The sequence below is a fragment of the Arachis hypogaea genome, chromosome 16, assembly GCF_003086295.3.
Source record: "Arachis hypogaea cultivar Tifrunner chromosome 16, arahy.Tifrunner.gnm2.J5K5, whole genome shotgun sequence".
In the NCBI taxonomy this organism is placed as follows: domain Eukaryota; kingdom Viridiplantae; phylum Streptophyta; class Magnoliopsida; order Fabales; family Fabaceae; genus Arachis; species Arachis hypogaea.
Genome location: NC_092051.1, coordinates 105,217,370 through 105,240,160, shown reverse-complemented (window position 1 = coordinate 105,240,160; position 22,791 = coordinate 105,217,370). Strand labels below are relative to the sequence as shown.

Here is a 22,791-nt window from a genome sequence, read left to right as displayed (position 1 = left end):
AATAATAATTAAAAATAAATAAATAAATATGTTTGGTACTCTATTTACTTGTTTGTATGTTTTAGTTAGTAATTATTATTCATATATTATATTATTTTATTTTTGTTATTTAAGAAAAGTTTAATTAAAAATATTTTAGGAATAAATAAATTTAAAAATGTGAAAGAAATATTTTTATTAAATTTTATGTAAAAATATGATTAAGAAAAGAAGGTTTAATTATGCGAATATATTCGATATCCGATCTGATCCGATTCGCAAATTTACGGATCGTATCAGATCGGATCCAATACTAAAAAATACAGATATCATATCCATCCGATTCGATGAAAATCGTGCAAATTAAATCGAATTTTCATCTATATCTATATCCGATCCGATTCAATCTGCATACACCCTTACTCTCACATGTCACAAGCAACAATAAGAAAAGCAGGATCAGCCAATATAAATTAGGTAACAAAAATAAAATAATTTATTCTACCATTAGTATATTATATTAATAATACTAAAAAAACAAAAAAAAATAAAATTTGTCTTATTTAATATTTATTAATATAATAATTAATAAATATTAAATAAGACTTATATTAATAAATATTAAATAAAATAAATTTTAACTATTTTTATTTAATTTTTTTATTATTAAATATTTTCGATTTATATATTTGTATGCCATCAAACAATTATAAACTAAAAGTACTACTAACCTAATCATAAATATGAAAGATATAATATAAGTTCATGAACAACTTCGTGGAAACTAACTCCTTGTACGTTGTCGCTGGTCAAATCATTTATTCAATTCTGATTATAAATATATCATATGGGTCATTATTTTTTTCGTTTTAGTGACCAACGATACATCATCAAGTGAGAGTTACTGGCATCATTATCAAATATAATAGAAAAATATTATTTGTACACTAAAATCAGCCACTAAAACTAATTATCAATGTATTTATGTATAAATATATATGTGGTTTAATTTATTTTCATAGTGTATTCATATTTTAGTATATATTTTATACTGATAATAAATTTTTGTTGCTGATTTTAGTATACACGTAATAAAACCCTATAATAAAATTCAAAAAATCTGTCCGATTCGTTTGTTACACATTGCTCTTGACGAATTGAAGATGGCCGAATTTCATGTCCAGTCATGAAATACAAACCAATAAGGATAAGAACCAGTAAACAATTTTCTTACAATTCGTGGTTAGCTCACCAACCATAGTTCATTAACAAGTTCATCAGGTTAATTATTTTCTATTTCCTGAAAAGATAGGTGGTATCACAACACTTAAATATTTTAGACCTAAAATAGTTAACAAGAGACATTTTTTCAGATTTCGAACTATATTTTATAGGTAAGGTTTGCCTAGTTCGCTCCTATTAAGTTTTAGGTTACTAATAATACTAAACATTAATTAAAAAGTTGATATATTGTCACTTTCATATATTTATAAACACCTCTTATTTTTATTCGTTTTTACTAAAATGTCCTTTGTTAAATAAACACTTTTTATATATTGTCAATTTTATATATATATATATATATATATATATATATATATATATATATATATATATATATATTGTGGATATGCTTATCAAGATACGTGGAAATCTAATTAAAATCCGTAATGCGATTCTATTAGTTTGCAGATCGAGTCTGATTATCTAATCCGATAATCTTGCAGATCGAATTAATATCTATAATTTTTAAATTGGATTCGGATAAATACTTTAAATATGCAGAATAATTTTTTAATGAGATTAATTTTAATATATTAACCGTATAAAATATTTTATATAATTAATGAATCTCATCTATTCTTTTAAATGATTTTTTTTTACTGATATATATAATATTACATAATTAGATATATTTATAAAACTGTTTTACATTAAAATACATTAAAATTTAATTCTTTAACTAATTATTTTCGCTAATATATATTTTCTCCTTCTTTTGAGCATAAAATACAAATATTCAATTGTGATTACCATATGTAATCAACATAAATGGATAAATCACATGAAATGACGAAAATGGGCTCCTCTATGTTGATGATGATGATGAGTGCTTCTTGTCTAACTGCCAAAACAGTTGATCCGGTTAAGGTTCCGAGGCGGTTGCGTATAAAATGGAAGACAAGCGTATATGCTAAGAAAACCCGCTAAATATATTCTCTTTTTTAATTTCATTTATTTTAACTTTTTCTTCTTTAAATATTAATTAGAGTTTAATTTTCAATATTATAACACAAAGAGAGACTTTGGAGATGATGCAATTGAAAGAAAATCAGAGTTAATGGATCAACGATAGAAAGATCAAAATTATTATTATTATACAATTACAAGAAAGTATTAAATTAGTATAAATAATTATCTATTATTATAAAATAGTATATTAAAATCTTTGTGAGTAAACATTTAAATTGATTTTTAACAAATTTTAAAATGGTATTTTTTATTTCTAACAAAAATTTTAATATATATATAGGGTAAAAAACTCAAATGAGCCAAGGGGAGCTCATTTTTACCCAAATCCGCCAAAACAAATTTTAATACATCAATCCACTAGAACACATTTTTATATAATTCGAATCAATAGGATTCGAATTAACTTTGCACATAATTCGAATTGATTCAATTCGAATTATGACCAAATACTCTTCCCACGTAGTTCGAATCAATTAGATTCGAATTAGGCATGCAAGGTTCGAATTATATCAATTCGAATTACATAGAGCACGTGGCTTAGGGGAGTTCGAGTCGAGTTGATTCGAATTACTTTCATATTGTAATTCAAAGTAATTATCCTTTGTGGCATATACAGTGATTATTGATAATTTATCTTTCAACCAGAGTTTCAAAGTTCGAATGAGATCGTCAAATTTAATTGATATCTCTAATACGGTCGCTAGAAAATCCTAAAAACGAGAGAGCTCAAAAACTGATAGAAATTTGTGATATATTAGTTAAAAATGATAGTAATTGGTGTGTGAAAAGAGACACCAAGGTACTTTATTTTATTTTTTTATCTTTAATTGCTCTTAAATTATTTTTCAATTATTATTCAGATAATAAAAATCCTAAGATGATAATTATTGACTCATTGTTTTTATGATTAACTAATATTTTGGTTTGTTTTTGTTATATAGTTATAAAAGGGTACGAGGGTTGGTTATCTGAAGAGGAATATCATTGTTGATCTGACTGAATTTTAAGAGCTGAAAAATTAATAGATGTGCTCGTTGAAATGGGAGATTGAAAGCATACGAACAAATTCAAAATTCTAACCTAATTTATTGGAAATGGTGATTGGATTTGAGAGGAATTATGGTTTTAAAATTGGAGAAGAAGAGGTGTATTTGGTGCAGATTATGAAAATGACACTACTATCAAGTTTCAAGAGAAACATCGCATCAATTGAAAAAAAAAGAGAAGATAATGTAAATCTTGAAACTCTGGTAGAAGAATAATTTATGAATAATCACGGTATATGTCACAAGGGGTAATTTACCCTTTATTTTAGAAATGGTAGAGTAGAATTCACTTATTTTTTATTATGTAATAAATTTATGTCTTAATTATTTAGCTTACTAATATTTTTTACTAAACCAATTTAATATTATACTCTCGAGTCTTTGTATCTTTTAAATTAGATTTTATATAATTACCACTATATCTATTTTTTAAAAATCATTTATTTTTTAATATTAACATATTTAATATTTATATTATTATATAAAATAATAATAATGACTTACCTAACTATGTTTTAGTAATTACATTCTGCATTTTAAATTTTTTAATAAAAAATACTTATTTTTTTAATTTATATTTTTAAAATTTTTTTATAAAAATATTTTTTAAAGACTTTGATACATTTCGAATTATTTTGAATTGCAATATGAAAGTAATTCGAATCAACTCGATTCGAACTTCCCTAAACCACGTGCTCTATGTAATTTGAATTGATATAATTCGAACCTTGTATGCTTAATTCGAATCTAATTGATTCGAACTACGTGGAAAGAGTATTTGGTCATAATTCGAATTGATTCAATTCGAATTATGTGCAAAGCTGATTCGAATCCTATTGATTCGAATTATATAAAAATGTGTTCTGGTGGATTGATGTATCAAAATTTGTTTTGGCGGATTTAAGTAAAAATGAGCTCTTCTGGGCTCATTTGGGTTTTTTACCCATATATATATATATATATATATATTAGACAAAAAATCAAAATAATTTTTTTATAAAATAATTAAATCCATAAAAAATACCAATATAAGATAAATTAATTCTTTATACAGAGAAACCATCTTCTTCATACTTTTAAATTAATAAAAAATTGTTAAAAACTAAAATATTTTATCCAAAATTTTTTAATAACCAATTTAAATGTTTATTCGATTTTTTCAATGGTAATTTTTTTCTCTTTTCAATAATTACTAGCAAATAATAATAAAATATAAGTGATGTTAGGGTTTTCTTTGATAAAGCCTCTTTATTCTTGACCAAGAAAATAAAAGACTAGTTAGTTAATCAAATAAAAGTATAATATCAAAAAATAAAGGTTGCTGGATATACCACATAATGATGACAAAGAAATGGAAAAAGAAAATATTGTTGTGATGAGAGCTGAGTTGAATGTCTGTTAATATACAAGCGGGTTCAATTTCTCAATGAAACAATATTTAACGAAGTTTGAAAATTTAAAGTTTTATACATGTATAAATAGAGGCTTAGCCTCAGACAAAACACACAACACACAGTAATAAAATATTCTTTTTTTTATACACTACTAATAATTTCTTTCTCTCTTTTTACGTTATTGTATATAATATATGAGCCATCTTTATTGAGTTAATTATATTAATATTAGAATATTCTATTTATACATCTTTATTTTATATTTATTATATTTTCCTTATTTATTTTACAACACATTATCAGTACGAGACTCTAATCAAATTTTAGGAAGACTCAGATAACAAATTTTCATTATGTCGAAGCTTTCTCATCTTAAATTTAATACTCTTAATATATTTGGAAACAACTATTTATCATAGATACTAGATATTGAAATCCATCTTGATTCAATGGATTCTGGAGATACCATTAAGGTTGAAAATAATGCATCCCAGAAGGATAAAGCCAAAGCCATGATTTTTCTTCGTTGTCATCTTGACGAAGGATTGAAAAATGAATATCTCACATTAAAGATCCTGCAGATCTACGGAAAGATCTTGAAGAAAGGTACAATCATAAAAAAACGGTGATACTTCCTCAAACCCGATATGAATGGACGAACTTGCGTCTACAGGATTTTAAATCCATAAATGAATATAATTCAGCAATGTTTCGAATCACCTCACAAATGAAATTATGTGGAAGAAAGATAACTGATAATGATATGTTAGAGAAAACTTTCTCAACCTTCCATGTCTCGAATGTGCTCCTGTAGCAATAGTATCGAGAAAAAGGATTTAAAAAATATTCTGACTTAATTTCTTGCCTTCTTGTTGCTGAACGCAACAATGAGTTGCTTTTAAAAAATCATGAAGCGTGCCCAGCTGGCGCCGCCCCATTTCCTGAAGTAAATGCGGCAAATCATTATCCCAAAAGAGGTAAAAGACAAGGTTTTAGTAGCAAGAAAAATTATGGAAGGAAAAAGAATTATGTTCATAAGAAATGATCTCACCAGAAGTTGGATAAAGAAAGAAATATTGGGCAAAATAAATCAGCAGAGGATAAGTGTTTCCGTTGTGGTGGAAAGGGCCATTGGTCGTGTACCTATCGTACCCCAAGGCACCTAGTTGATCTTTATCAAGCATCTTTGAAAAAGGGTGACAAAGGAAAGGAAACAAATTTTGTTTCAAATGATGCTGAAAATTACACCACTCATTATGATGTATCTAATTTCTTTGAGGATCCTGAAGGAAATATTGGTAATTTGATCAATGATGGAATAGTTTAATATGTGAGATTGTTAAGTATTTATATAAATAAAGAATGTAAGAAACTTTTTGTTAAGTTTTATTTTCTATGTATCTGAATTTTAAGTATGATGTATAATAAAATATTTACGAATTTTAAAATTACCGAATGTGCTAAGTTAATAATAATAAAAATTTTATTATATACTATACTTCTTAGAAAAATATTTTTAATTGAGAAAATAATTTTACTACGTACAATTTTTCTACTCATTTTATTATTATTTGTCTTTGAAGAGAATCACAAGGACATATAGTGAAGATGTTCGCCTTACGGATAGTGCAAGTTTGCACACCATTCTCAAAAGTGATATATATTTTACCCATCTTGTGCCAAAAGAAGAATATGTTAATACTATTATTGGCTCAAGCAATGTGATAGAAGGCTCCGGAAGAACTATAATTTTGTTTTCTGGAGGAACAAAATTTATAATAAATAATGCACTATTGTCTACCAAGTCTCTAAGAAACTTGTTGAGTTTCAAAGATATTCGCCGAAATGGATATCATATTGAAACAATGAATGAGGGAAATCATGAGTACTTATGTATCACAACTCATTATTTAAACAAAAAGGTTATATTAGAAAAGTTATTCTCACTCTCATCTAGGTTATATTATACCAAGATTAGTACAATTGAATCACAGGTTATTGTAAACCAAAAGTTTACTAACCCAAATGAATTCATAACTTGGTGCGACCGATTGGGTCATCCGGGAACAACCATGATGCAGAGAATTATTGAAAACTCCCATGGACATTCACTAAAGAACCAAAAGATTCTTAAATCTAGTGAATTTTGTTGTGCTGCATGTTCTTAGAAAAAGTTAATTTTAAGTCCATCACCAGTAAAGGTTGGATTTGAGTCCCCTGAATTTCTAGAAAGGATTCAAGGCGATATATATAGACCTATTCATCCACCATGTGGATCTTTTAGATATTTTATAGTCCTAATAGACGTATCTTCGAAATAGTCACATGTGTGCTTATTGTCTTCTCGCAACCTGGCGTTTGCGAGATTACTTGCTCAAATTATTCGATTAAAAGCACAATTTCCAGAAAATCCAATCAAAGCAATTCGTCTGGGTAATGCTGGTGAATTTACTTCCCAAACCTTTGATGCTTATTGTATGGCTAATGGAATAAGTATTGAACATCCAATAGCTCATGTTCACACACAAAATGGGTTAGCAGAATCACTTATTAAACACCTCCAATTAATTGCTAGACCCTTACTAATGAGAACAAATCTCCTAACCTCGGTTTAGGGGCATGCTATTTTACATGTTACAGCACATATTCGTTTGAGGCCAACGAGTTACTATCAGTTCTCTCCTATGCAATTAGTTTTTGGCCAGCAGCCAAATGTTTTCCATTTAAGAATATTTGGGTGTGTGATATATGTTTTCAGTGCACCACCTTCTCGCACCAAAATGGGTCTCCAAAGAAAATTGGGGATATATGTTGGATATGATTCTCCCTTTATAGTAAGGTATCTTGAGATACAAACTGTGGATGTATTTAAAGCCCAATTTGCGGATTGTCATTTTGATGAATCAAAATTTTCAACATTAGGGGGAGAGAATAAGCTTCCTGAAAAGAAACTTAATTTGAATGCATCGTCCTTGATGCATTTGGATCCTCGATCAGGGCAATATGAACTAGAAGTTCAAAATATTATACATTTGTAAAGAATAACAAATGAATTGCCTGATGCATTTTCTGATACAAAGAGGATAACCAAATTTTATATACCAGCGAAAAATGCCCCAATGCGAATTAATGTCCTAGTTGGACAAATTGCCACCAAAGCAAATACACGCCAGAAGCGTGGCAGGCCTGTTAGTTCCAAAAATAAAAATCCTCGAAAAAGAAAAGAGGTAAATACTATTCCTATTGAAAAAGACATAGTAAAGACATCTACAGTTGTCCAAAATTCTAATATAGTTTTAACGCCAAAAGACGTTCAGGTACCTGAAAATTGTGAAAATGACGAGATCTTGATAAATTATGTCTTTACAGGAGAAAAATGAGACCGAAATAAGACAATTATCAATGAAATATTTGCATATAATGTAGCATTGAATATCATGCATGAAAGTAAGGATCTTGAGCCAAGATCAGCAAAAGAATGTCGACAAAGGAATGATTGGCCAAAATGGAAAGAAGTCATGAAGGCTGAATTAGACTCACTTGCAAAACGTGAAGTCTTTAGACCTATAGTCCGTACACCAGAAGATGTAAAATCTATTGGATACCGATGGGTATTTGTGAGAAAACGAAATGAGAAAAATGAAGTTGTACGCTACAAAGATCGACTTGTAGCACAAGGTTTTTCACAAAGACCTGGTATAGATTATGAAGAAACATATTCCCTGTAGTGGATGCAATAACATTGCGTTATTTGGTCAATTTATCCACATATCATAAACTATATATGCATTTAATGGATGTGATAACAGCCTATTAATACGGATCATTAGATCGTGATATCTATATGAAAGTCCTTGAAAGACTAAAGATATCTAAACCATCCAATGAATATTCACAAGGATTATACTCAGTTAAATTGCAAAGATCTTTATATGGTATAAAGCAATCTAGACGAATGTGGTATAATCGTCTTACTGAGTATCTGGCCAAAAACGAATTCAAGAATAATGATATCTGCCTGTGTGTTTTCATAAAGAAATCTGCATCTGGATTCATTATAATTGCTATGTACGTTGATGATTTAAATATCATTGGAATTCTTGAAGAGATTCCAACAACTATAAACGCTCTAAAAGAAAAGTTTGAGATGAAAGATCTTGGAAAGACTAAATTTTGTCTCGGCCTGCAGATCGAGCATACAAAAAATGGGATCTTTATTCATCAAACAACATACACAGAAAAGATCTTGAAGAGATTTTATATGGATAAATCACATCCCTTGAGTACCCCAATGATCATAAGGTCTTTGGAGGTGAAAAATGATCAATTCCGTCTTAAAGAAGAAAATAAAGATATCCTTGATCCTGAAGTATCATATCTTAGTGCCATTGGAGCACTAATGTATCTTGCTAATAACACACGACCCAATATATCATTTTCTGTGAACTTACTAGCAAGATATAGTTCCTCTCCAACCAAAAGACATTGGAGTAGAATCAAACAAATCTTTCAATATCTTCATGGAACGGTTGATATGGGATTGTTTTATCTATATGGATCCAAGTCACAATTAGTTGGCTATGCAGATGCTGGATACTTGTCTGATCCACATAAAGAGAGATCTCAAACAGGATACCTATTCACATATGGTGGTACAACTATATAATGGAAGTCCACAAAACAGACGATTGCGGCAACATCCTCTAATCATGGTGAAATACTAGCGATACATGAAGCTAGTCGCGAGTGTTTTTGTCTCAGGAGTTTGATCCAATATATTCTGTCATCATGTGGACTGATTATTCATAAGATAGCTCCAACTGTCCTGTTTGAAGATAATACAACATGTATTGCTCAACTTAAAGGCGGATATATCAAAGGCGATAGAACAAAGCATATTTCTCCCAAATTCTTCTTCACTCATGATCTTCAAAATCAAGGGACAATTGATATCCAATAAATCCGCTCAAATGATAATCTAGCAGATTTATTTACAAAGTCACTCCCAAAATCCTCCTTTGAAAGATTGGTACATGAGATTAGGATGCGCCGATTTCGAGACATTAAATGATGTCGATAAGAGGGGGAGACTGTACTCTTTTTTCATTGGTCAGGTTTTTTTCTCATTGGGTTTTTCTTGACAAAGTTTTTAATGAGGCAGTCCCCATCACAAAGGAAGTGATATTGTACTCTTTTTTCTTCACTAAAATTTTTTTTCCATTGGATTTTTCTTTAATAAGGTTTTAACGAGGAATAATTCTAAATAGTCATCCAAGAAGGAATATTGTGATAAGAGCTAAGTTGGATGCCTATTAATATATGGACGGCTCAGTTTCTCAATGAAACAATATTTAAAGAAGTTTAAAAATTCAAAACTTCGTACATGTATAAGGCTTAGCCTCAAACAAAACACACAACACACAATAATAAAATATTTTCCTCTCTCTTTATACACTATTAATAATTTTTCTCTCTCTTTACGTTACTGCATATATTATATAAGTCATCTTTATTGAGTTAATTATATTAATATTAAAATTTTTTATTTACACATTTTTATTTTATATTTATTATATTTTTTATTTATTTTACCACAAATGGTACCATATTTCTGATTGTGTATTTTCATATAGTATCAAAGAAAAAGTATTACTTTTAACAATTAAAAGTAACTTGGTAACTAAGCAAAAAATAAATTATCTAAGTTATCTTTAATTATTAAATACTGACGAAATTTAAAAAGATAATTTAGATAATTGAATTTTAGTTATTAATCGTTAAACTATTAAAATAACATTTGTTCTCTGAAAATAATATTCCGTCAAATACTTAAATGTCAGTCTTAAATTTCTGTTTTGACGATAACCTATCCAAAAAAAAAAAAAAAAAAGTAAAATTCTTAAATTAAAGTTAAAGCGAAAAAACATTTTGATGGTGGGGTCGCGTATATACATGTCTTTTGTTCCAATAAATATGGCATGTGTCAATGTTTTTGGTGTCTCGAATCCAAGAGCTTCTTCATCATCATTGTGCTTCAGAGTTAGCAATAGCATCATCACCGCGTGATTCTTTCTCCTGCAGAATTAAAATAATTTAATTTAATCAAACGGCCCCATCCCATTCTCCAAAGGGTGTTTAAAAGTCTCAACCAAGTCCATTTTCTTTGGCGGTTGCGGTTTCAACTTCGATTTTCCTCTGACTCTGTCAAAACGTGAACCCAGTCGTGGGTTTGTATAAAGCCACAGGTAATGTTTCTTTCTTTGTTTTTCTTTTGGAGAAGATATCATTATAGTTATTAGCACAAGAATCTTTGTTTTTCTAAGTTCTCAGACAAAGCTCCGTTGACGATTCGGAATTGCTTGCTTTTTGTTTCAGAGTTAGTTTCTATTTGATTATGTTGGGGGATTTCCTTACAAGGTGTCTTATGTAAGTACATACATATGTTGTTTCTTGCTCTGTTTTCAGTTTATATCTTTATGATTATTATTATTGTTACTAATATCTTGTATTTGTTTTGGATTGAAGATTGCTTCTGGGGTATGCATATCCTGGATTTGAATGCTACAAAACTGTGGAGAAGAACAGGGTTGACAACGAGGAACTTCGATTCTGGTGCCAATACTGGTATTACAACCTACCTTACCCTTCTGAAATGGTTGTTATAATTCACGAGTTACTGATATCATCATTATTATATAATTTACAAGGTTAGGGATAATAATGACAGGATTGGTTGTAGTGGAGAAGAAGTGGGTATAAGCCTTAATTATTAAAAAAATAAAGCCCTATAGAAGGGATCTTCTTTTGTAATATTCAAAGGGGATTTAATATCTTTAAAAAGAAGGATAGACCATGTGCACCATCATGGATTTGCGTAGCATGTTAGGCCTTGTACCAATTTTGTAATTGGTATGATACAAACAAGTGTCTTAGAAGTTAGAAGCCTTTTCTTGCAAGCAAGAGATAAAGAATAACAGAGAAAAGGGATTTAAAAAGGCGAAAATTGGGGAACACGTCTTATCTCTTCTAATCATAGTTTGATACTTTGCAAATATTCATGTTGATGAGTAATCGAATGTGGACATGTAATTGTTGGTATTTTTCTTTTTGTAGTTGGTACCTATAATTTATGCCCCTTTTGCACCATCAATTTTGCAGGATCATTGTTGCAATGTTTACTGTGCTGGAAAAACTTGCAGATGTAGTTGTTGGATGGTTAGTGTAATAGTGTTTAACTTTTTTATTTTTAATTTTCATATTGTTGAATTATGATTTATAATTTTGCATTAGATTAGCAATAACGCGTTATATTTATGAAGGTTTCCATTGTACGATGAGCTGAAGCTTGCACTTTTTATCTACCTATGGTATCCTAAGACTAAGGTACAATGACTCATTTGGCAACTCTTTTTATTCATTTATTTATTTTTATTTAATATAAATGATTAAGAAAGGTGAAGTTCATAGTTGATATAATTGGATATAATGTAAATGTCGGTTAATGCAGGGAACGGGATATGTGTATAATTTTGTGTTGCGGCCTTATGTGTCAAGACATGAAAACGACATTGACAAAACATTTCAAGAATGGAGAGTTAGGGCATGGAATTTGGCCATTTTTTACTGGAAAAACTGCACTGAATTGGGGCAAACTGCATTTTGGCAGGTTCTCGACTACTTGGCTGGCCAATCCGCAAAATTTTCCGGCAAACCCGACACTAAAAAGAATAAGGTGAATTTTCCCTTTCAAGTCAAGTAGCGAGAGATTACTATTTGATTAAAGGATTTAATTTTGATTACGTGTTCATTCGTTTAATTAGATATGGTCCCATTAGCAAAAATAACCATTTAAAAAATGAATTTGAATGGTTTACTGGATCACTATCAAAGGACTTGAAATCTCTATTAAAATGAACAACTTATCTATTATATTATATTATTAATTTTATAATCAAAATGTGTCACATCACTCTATTGTTACAATTGAAATCAAATCTTTTTTTTTTTAAATTAAAGAGTTCTCTCCTCTTCTCTCTTCTTTTTTTTGTCTCTCTCATTCCTTCACTTATTTTATCTCTTTTATGTATCATTAATTAATTACAAATTTGACAATAAAAACATACAACATGACATTATCTAATTGTATTGAAATTAAATTAAAAATTAAAATTAAAATATAATTATATTATATATTATATTTATATATTACTAACTAATTATTTAACTAAAATGTGTCACATGATATTGTCTTATTAAAATTTAGAGAAAATATTTTCTTCTAAAATTACTAAATTAGTAAACCTCTTTTTTATGCCTCTCTTTTTTTCTATTTCTCTCTATTATTCTCCTTCTATATATAATTTATAATTTATAATTTATATTTTATATTAATAATTTGATAAATCAAAATGTGTTATCAGATATTTTTTAATTATAATTAAAATAAAATTTTTTTAATTTCCAAAATTAATAAACTTGCTCTCATTTTTTTTATCTCCTCTCTTTTTTTTCATTTATTTCTCTATTTTTTTCTGCTTTTCTGTTTTATAAAAATAAAATTAACAATATAATATAATTTAAATAAAAATTATTATTATATACATATTTTTATTTAGTTTTAAATTTTTATTGTTTATCTTTTTAATTTATATTTTCACTTTTTTTTAAATATTTATTATATATAATTTAAAAAAAAATACTAATGTTATGATTAAAAGTTAGAATCAAGATTCAATTGTTTTTAAAAAAGTAAATTTGAGTTAATCTTATAACTATCAATTATGATAATATCTAATTATATTTTTATATATATAGAAAAAAATATTATTTTTAAATAGTAAGCATAAAAGTTAATTATTTCTATTTGTGCAATAGACTTAACACTAATCAAATATAAAAGTATATACATTAATTTTTTTTAAATTTTAGAAAATAAATGTTAAAATTAATTATTAGTAAAATTAAATTTTTTTATATGAAAATAATAATTAAAAAATTCTTTATTTAATTTTTTTTAACTACAAAAATCCTGATCTTCTTAGTCAAAAGAGACTTTTGTTCTTTATGACATTTTTGTAAAAGTAGTTTAATACTGTAAATTTGTTGTGGCATAATAAGTAATTTTAAAAGATACTAGTATTGCAATAATGATGTTAAAGAATTAACATTTTTTAATAAATATTAGACAATTTTTTAAAAATAATTTTGCTTATTTTAAATTCTAAATTTTATATCATAAACTCTTAATTTACATTATAAATTATACAAATCCTAAACTATAAAACTGACTAATATTGATTAAAGAAAAAAAGGAGGGGGATGACCCTCAACTTGATAATTTTTATATATAAAATTTTTTATTTTACAGTTTAGTCCTCTCTTCTCCTGCTAAGTTATATTTTTGATGTTGGTCTCCTCCAAATAAAAGCTTCAGCTCCACCTTGATTGACTAACCAAAAATTAGTTCTCTATGTATTCTCTATTGCAATTCAATGTCATAACGTAAATACAATTAGTTAGTGGCGTTGTTGAGGATAGTAAGTAATATTATGGTGTTACATTGCAGAAAAGGGGTAATGAGATTGCAGCTCCAAGTGCACCACCATTGCCTTCATTGCGTGAGGCTCTATTTGAAAACGGCAACATGAATGGCTCAGGTTCAGGTTCAGGGCACAGCAAATTAACGCGCCGTAATGTTTCGGACGCGCACAATGCCAGGCCAGTGAATTTCCATTTAGATCCCCAAACGGGTTTCTTGCATGAGGAGGAGCCATGGGGGCCTGACGAAAATGACAAACCCGGTGGAGTCTTCGAGAAGCTACGACGCTTGCGTAAGAGTTAGACCCTAAAAAAAGCCAACACTAGGGAATATTACAGAAGCTTCAAACGAAAACTGGGAACGGTGAGCACAAAAAGCCCATCAGTCTAGAACTGTAACCCCGTGTACATACCTCACTCACATTAAGCCCGGCACAAAGGGAAATTGGAATTAACTTATAGCATTCACATTCATGTAATGTCTGGTTGTAACATATGTACTGAATAGATTGTTTCTTCTTTTCTTTCTTGGAACAACCACATACATCAATTGATTATTCTTTTCATTTCTTTTATTCTTTACGCTTGGAGGCCACAACAATTGAGAGCCACCGCTTGCCAAATTTAAAAAAAGAAAAAGAATAAAATAAAAATTGTACAGACCAAGCTACATATGCTATTTTTCAAGCATAGAAAAAAGCAAAACAAGGAGTAAATCTTCAATTTTGTTTATGATTCAATTTACTTTTACATTTTTTAAAATGTTTAATTTAATCCTGAGATTATATTTGGTGATTCAACTTAGTCCCTTTACAAATATTATATTGTAAAAGGATTAAATTGAATTATAAAACTTAATTTCAAAGATTAAATAAAACATTTTAAAAGTAAATAATTATAATGAATCACACTTAAAAACCTGAAAAAACAAAATTGAAATTTTACTGGCAAAACAAATATTTAGATTGGTATCCTGAAGCATGGGCTTACTGGGCTTCTGAGATTGAAGCGTTATGATGTTTTGCTTAGTAAGCTTCTGAAAGCAAGGAGTATACGGTCAAAGATTTTGGCGATGCGGCGGAAGAGGGAGCCGAGACAGGCGGAGAAGCGGCGGAGGAAGCGAGTGGATGAGGCGGAGGAGGAGGAGGATGGGGAGCTGGACATGGGCTGGAGGTAAGCCCAGGCAGCATGCTTGACAAGGCGGTTGCGGATGGAGATGGAGGAGGAGGAGGCGGCGGTGGGGGAATTGACGGCGGAGGAGGAGGAGGAAGGGAGGACGTCTCTGAGGGAGGTGTAGAAGGAGGAAGAAGTTGAGTTGGCGTTGAAAGAGACCAGCTCGAAGGTCTGATTGGTGTGGGGAGAGTCCAAGCTTGATGTGCGGTGGGGGACGGAGAGTTTGCTGGGCGGTGGCGCCACCATGGAGTTGTGGCGGCGGAGTGTTGCGGCGGAGGAATCAGCCATGGAATCAGAGAATGATTTGTGTGTTTTGTGTGGAGAGCTTTGGCGAGAAACACGCGGTGCGGGAGGCAGTGAGGTAACTAGAAGCTAAAATGGGAACAGAGCAAAACAAAAAGAAAAAAAAAAAAATATATATATATATATATTAAGAATTTGAAAAAGTTGCTCGTTCTTAGACTTTTTCATAAATAAATAAATAAAATGTGATCCCAGTAGTAGTAGGCCGCAAAAATAAATAATAGGTGCATACGCTCCAACATCAATGCAATTATTGGTCTACTTTGTCCGTCTCTATCTTTTCTCAAGTTTGGAGTTCGGGTGTTTTACAAAAGAAATGAGCTAAAATGAATTCTAAGAATGGATATTAAGAGTATAATAACGACAATATTATAAGATTTTTTTTATTTAATGTATTGAAAATGTAAAAGAGAAAATTTTTTAAATGTTTAGTTTAAAATCATTTTTTATATTATTAAAATAAATAATAAGGATGTCAAAACAGTGAACTAACTAGGCTAACCTAACAAACTTGGCAAAAAGGCAAGTTGAACTGAATTTTGAGCTTACCAAATATGTATTTCCAAGCTTAAGGGGACTGGTGGGCGAATTAGCATGGTGAATCAATTTGAATTTTTTTTTTTAAATACAAAAGAGGAGTTAATATATATACAAAAGTTAAAAATTAAAATTGAAAAACACACCTCTCCCATTACTCTAACAAGAGCCACCAAAGCCAAGATTTAAGGTAGTATTTATTTCTAAAGAATGAAACTTAGTAAAGAATTGAACTTTAATATTATGTTTAGTAGTCAAAGATTAGAATTTAAATTTTAGTTTTGTGACACAAAATTTTAACCTTTTCAATGGCTTTAGAAGGTGGAACACAAAAAACTAACATTTTTGAAAATAGAAACTAAAATTTTAGCAATATTTTTTTAATAACTAAAGATATTTTAGTAAATATTTGTATTTTAACTCCATATCTATTTTGAACCAAATAAGATACTAATATATAACTCAGTTGTGAATACTTTATACTAAATATAATACTGAGATTTAATTTAATCTCACTCTCTCGGTCTCTTTTTTCTAATCTCTTTTCCTTCTCCTTTTTCAAACACAGTTTAAAAAAGAGAAAGTTCTCTTTCGTCGATCTTTCTTCCTCTTTGCTTTTATCTTGTGTAATTTTTTTATAGTGTTCTCTCATCCCACAATGTTTCTACTAGTAGTCACCACTTAGCATCATTTTTCTTGAATTTATTGCTCGGCATTCTCTATTCAACGACGTCACCACGTTTTGACAGCGTCATCTTTAGCGACATCTTTTTTTTAAGTGAGTTCAATAAGTAATCTATTTTTACTTTTTTATTCTTTTTCTATTGTTATTTATATATTTATTTATTTTCTTTTTTCTTCTTACATATATGCTCGAGATGGTGAGACTTAACTTGATTTTTTAATCATAAAGATAATTTTTTAATTGTAAAATTCTATTTCTATATTTATGTTGTATTGTGCTATAAAATTTGTTTGTGTTTCAAAATTATTTGTTAATTATAAATTAAGTTAAAATAGTTATCTTTTATATTTTATTGTAATTTGAGAATAGATATTGTGAAAGATAATTCCACTACAAGATTTATATTTAATTGAGAGAATTTTTTAGTAGAGGTTTTTAAAAACCTCTAAAATACATTTTATTTATGACAATTTATAAAACTCCCTCTAATAGTTAACTCAAAATTAAGATTTAAACTCTCATTTATAAAACAAAACCCCTCTTCTTCTTAGTTTTTATGTAATGAGACCGAATGAGAGAGAAGAGAAGAGAATGGCGACAAAACCTTAAATTCTCCACCGCCGGTTTCATCGCCGTTGCAGTCGTCAGTTTCACCGCCATTACAGTCGCCGGTTCCACCGCTGTTTCCATCACAGTTATTGCAGGAAGCTTCTCAATCGAGCCACATCCTCTATCAACATTATGGTTTCAGATCTATTTGCTCTGTAGTTATGGTTGCTACTACAGTTTCTGCCGCTGCAGTTTCTGCCACCGTTGCCGCCATAGTTTACGTCATTGTTGCCGCTGTAGTTAATTGCCACGTCGAAAGCTTCTGAATTGAGCCATTATTTTAGATCTGTTTTCTTTTCTTCTTCAGTTTTCATTTGTTTTCGTGTGGAGTGATTCCTGTGGTTAAAGTTCTCTAACTCCACTTAGTTACTAGATAAAAAAAAGCATTTAATTTACTGAACTGTTTTATTTATGTATCTTTCATTTTGGTTCCTTACTCTTCAAGAAATGTTCACATTAGAACAAAGTTAAATATTCACATTTTTTTTAAGTGATAATTATAATATTTAAGTATTTTTTAATAATTTAAAGGGTATAAACGTTACAACTAACCTGCAATTATATGCTTTCTTTGTAGCTTCAACATGAAAACATGTCCATAGATATTATAGAAGTAATATGAAAGGAATAAAAAGTGAGTTAAAGATAATATCTGAGAAGTTCTTAGTACTATAACTGAAATTTTCTTTCTTTCTCAGGTGAAAGTAGTAATGGCATCAAAGAGCTTAATGCTAAAAACACAATGCAAAAAGCAAAGGTAAGATAATATTAGAATAATAATTTAACGAAAAAGAATTTTAGCAGGATCAATTAATAAATTTAATATTGTGATTTTCACGAAAAGAATCTAAAGGGTAAAGAGAAGTAACAATTCTCAATTTGCATTTTATTGAGGGGGTTCAATAGACTTTCTCAGTTTAAAATATGCTTGAAATGACCATATTCTGCATGCTCCGAAACCTGGCTGAATTAGCTTGAATTTTCAACTTAAACATCTAAGTATCATTAGATAAGGAATCAAACTCAAATGGTAGCAACAGATCTACCTTGGGTTCGATACATCAATGGCAGCAAGTATATGTATATCTGAGATGGTGGCGTTTGGCGAGGAAAAGAACAAATACTTCAATATCAGCATGATGAAATGTCTCCAAAAAATAATTCTATCGTCATCGGACTGCATGGAACATATGATAACATCCTTTTCAAATCAGCATGTGTCTTTCCTGTGAAACTGTTAAAAATTCGGTACTCTGTTGATGTTTTTAGATTCTTAAAACTTGTCCCTATCAAACAAAAAAGGAGTCAACTCACAAATCTTTATTGGTTAATTTTATATAAAACATATATTCAACGAGATTATTATGACAAAATATTCTTTTTTTTTTTCGCTTTCCTTTCTATTTTCTTTGGGGGTTTACTTACCATTGTTCAGTAGTCCAAAACACCGCACAATGAATTCAACTGTTATGGAGTTTTTTTTTTGTGCTGATAATCAATGACTTCTCATCTCAACTATATGATGATGCTAAAGCTACCATCATATCTTAGTTAATAGCTCATTCAGGCACATATCTTAGCCAGCCAAAGTCCATGTTCTCAACCTCCCTCATTTTCTCTCCGTCCGTTTTTTAACTTAAATGCTTTATAACTGAAGTCACGTAACATGGCAAACACCTAAAAACTAATGTTTTTTTACACAGACAATGATAATCAGCAGTGACAACCAAAGAAAAATTCGGTATTAACATTTACTATTAACACACAAAATCCCGGGTTAATTTAGCTTATTTAGTCTATTATTTATGTAAAAAATACTCAAAATTGACATTTTATTAATTCACCCCTAACCATTTAACATACTTCTTTTGGTCTACCAAGTCTTTTTAGCTGTCTTTTGTTTTTTAGTATTACGTTTATGTGTATCTTTTTTGTTCCTGGTACGAACTATTCTAAATGCTTTTTTTTGAATACCTGATCATGAACAACACAAATATATACTTAAGTCAACTATTTAACTTAAATATAACATTCCAAAAATTTTTTACTAGCATAGCTACAATAACATCTTTATTTAATATAACTAACATAACATCTATGATGTAAGAGTTACAAATTGACGCTATTTGACTAATGCAAAAATCTTCTTAAGCAAGTCACAATTGTAATTATACCTAAGTTCAATTAGCAGTATTTAATCAATTATCATGATCATACTCATGAAGATAAAAGATCCACTCTAAATAAAATAATGAACTAATGCATAATTTTTAACCAACTTAAATTCAGTGGCTACTTTTTAATTGATACATTAATATTATTAATCTCTAAAATACGAATTTAAATGTCACTATTTATATAATTCACATAAAGTGAGAGTTAAAATTATAATTTAGTTATATATGATCTATTTTATTACTCCATTATTTAAGAAAGCTTGAAAAATAAAAGCTAAAGTGTGTGGACCGTTTACATATAAAGGCATACATATATGATAATATCATTTTTATTTTAATGTTAATCTCTTTAATCAAAACACACCACGTAACAAGCAAATTACCAAATAAAAAACAGTTAAAATAAAATAAAATAAAATAAAATAAAATAAAATAAAATAAAATATCAAATTATGAATCAATGTGTGCATTGTGTGCAACAAACCACCGATAAAAAAATCAAGAACACTCTAAAGTCGTTGAACAAATTACCGAATACAGGGCCAATGCCACTTTAAAATATCACCATAGATTTCTATAAGTTTGTAACCAACTCATCATCTCCACCCACAAAATACTATTTATACAACCAGAAAATTAAGACGCGACAGTATTTTCCTTTCCGTAAACCCCTCAATGTAAAATAAAGATTAAAAATTTTATCTTTTTCATTCAATTCAAACACATGCAATAACTAATAATAAAACACTTTTATGCCAGTTGATCAGAACATGTAAACAGATAATATAACATATTTCTATGAATAAAAGATAATGCTATGTGATGTCCCAATTATGAAGATCTGGATTTTCTTTTTCTGTTTCTTTCGTTTTTTTTGTGGAATTATGGTTGGAATAGATTTGGGAGAAATATAGATATCTTACTGGATTTACTATGATGGATTTTTGGATGTTAATTTTTTGGAGAGAAATTATATTTTAATAGATAAGAATTAGGGATGTCAACGGGATAGGGCGGGGGTGGGGGATGCCTCCCTGCTCCCCATCCCCGCCCTCAGATTTGTTCCCCATTTCCGTACTCATTCTCCGCCGTGGAGGAATATTGTTCCCCATCCCTATTTTTCATGGGATTCCATTTTTTACGGGGACTCCATTTCCCATCTACATAATAGTTCTAACTAATTATTAATTTTCATGTGAATAGAGCTAAAAGTATCTATCTTATACAAAAACTGCAAGATTTTATACAAAAAGTCTAAATGACGCAATGTGGGGACGCAACAACGAGTCAAAGGACAAAGCAGTGGACGAGGTGGGAGACGCGACAACAGAAAGGAGAATGGACACGACGGTAGAGTTACGAAAAGGAACGCCACAAATAGAAATTACGACGCGATAAGGGTGATGGCACGGTGAGGTGTGACGATGCGGTGAGAAGGGTGGCGATGGGGTGGCTGTAGAGAGGTTGGATGGAGTATGAACAACGTTAGGGATTTCTGAATTGAAGAAGGGTTATGCAAATAAAGATTAGGAGTTTTGAGTTTCTATATATATATGTGTGTGTGTGAGAAATGACTAAAAAACATATATGAGAAATAAACTATTAAGGATAATTTAGAAAATTCATAAATTTCGGGAAATAGTGGGGACGGGGCGAGCATCCTCGCTCGGGTCCCCACGCCTACTTCGGAGGAATTTTGTCCTCCATCTCCATCCCCACAGAAAAAATTTCCCACAATCGGATCCCCATTCGGGGCAGTTCCCGCAGGAATCCCCGTATCTCGGGGAGTTTTGCCATCCCTAGTAAGAATGTGATAGAAAAATGTTAGGAATTTGATTTAGAAAAAATTAGAATTGATTTTGAAAAGGACATTAATAATACTAAGCGTTCAGAGAAATGTGAATAAAAAGATTTATATTATTCACGCGCTTATCAAAATAATAGAATTCTTTTTTGATATTTTTATATTATATATAACTTTTTGACTACCTAACATCACCATTCCCATAAACACTAAAATAGATAAATTAACGTAATGAGAGAATTTACGATGCAATTTCGATCGATATATGTTTATTCTTTTTTAAAAAAAATAAGTATTAAAAATAGCAACAAGTTGATAAAATAAATAAATAGATAAATTTCGTTTCACATTCCTAAAATATTAATTAACTAACAGTAATACATAATTTTTACAATAAAATCTAATATAATTAAATATATTATAAACAAAATGTTAAAGTTGGTAATAAAATAATATTATATTATATTATATTATATTATATTATATTATGCAATATAAATTAAATTGGATAGACCAGTTTTGAAGCATATATCCCGGATTCCATTTATGTGGTTTGTTAAGAATATATACAATCCACCTATATCTAAATTATTATTGAAGTTTTGATCACTTCTTAATTTGAATTGGATTAATTTTGTTTGAAATTAAACACCCGTACGACCACCCAATCAATGACTATGCTCTAGAGTTAAGTTTCAAACTTTCAACCATGCATGGTTAGGGATCTAAAACAATGAAGCAAAAATATACTTTTAATTGATGACTACCACAGCATTCAAGGATTAATTAGAGCGATAATTTAAATTTTAGGTTATTGAAAAAAAAGGTAAACTGTTTCGCATGTATATAACTGATGAGTGTGAAATTAAAAATGCATGTGCGACCAGTGTGGATCAATTTATTTAACTTAAGTTTTCTGTAATTTAGTGAGTACAACAATGATGTATTTATTGGATGTGATATATTTATTAAATATAAAATATAGGGTAATTTACATAAATAAATTGTTTGTCCCTCAAATTTACGCAATTGCATTGTTTCAAAAATGAAGACGCAAATACATTATTTTATATATCTATAGAAACCGCTACTACCAGTAGCGGTTTATCAAAACACGTAATCCGCTATAGTCAGCAGCGGTTTACATGCCAATGGGGGAACACAGAAACCGCTAGAGGCTGTCGCGGTTTCTGTTTGTTGATGTTTGGCCATAAATCGCTACTGGCAGTAGCGGTTTATGTGTATTGAGACATGTACGTAAACCGCTAGCAGTAGTGGTTTACGTTGATTAGAA

General features: G+C 29.5%; 1 protein-coding gene across 2 annotated transcripts; it reads left to right on the top strand.

Moving 5' to 3' along the window:
* The first annotated feature begins 10,532 nt into the window (after window positions 1-10,532).
* LOC112754597 (putative HVA22-like protein g) lies at window positions 10,533-14,779 on the top strand. Of its 2 annotated transcripts, XM_025802282.3 has the most exons (7): window positions 10,533-10,917; window positions 11,048-11,098; window positions 11,198-11,296; window positions 11,831-11,887; window positions 11,992-12,055; window positions 12,180-12,404; window positions 14,238-14,779. In XM_025802282.3, the coding sequence occupies exons 2-7, from the start codon at window positions 11,067-11,069 to the stop codon at window positions 14,511-14,513; spliced, it is 753 nt and encodes a 250-aa protein (XP_025658067.1). In that variant the 5' UTR covers window positions 10,533-10,917; window positions 11,048-11,066; the 3' UTR covers window positions 14,514-14,779. The 2 variants fall into 2 exon arrangements, with proteins under 2 accessions (XP_025658067.1, XP_072077022.1); XM_072220921.1 differs by lacking the exon at window positions 10,533-10,917 and having other exon boundaries at window positions 10,925-11,098.
* The last annotated feature ends 8,012 nt before the right edge of the window (window positions 14,780-22,791 follow it).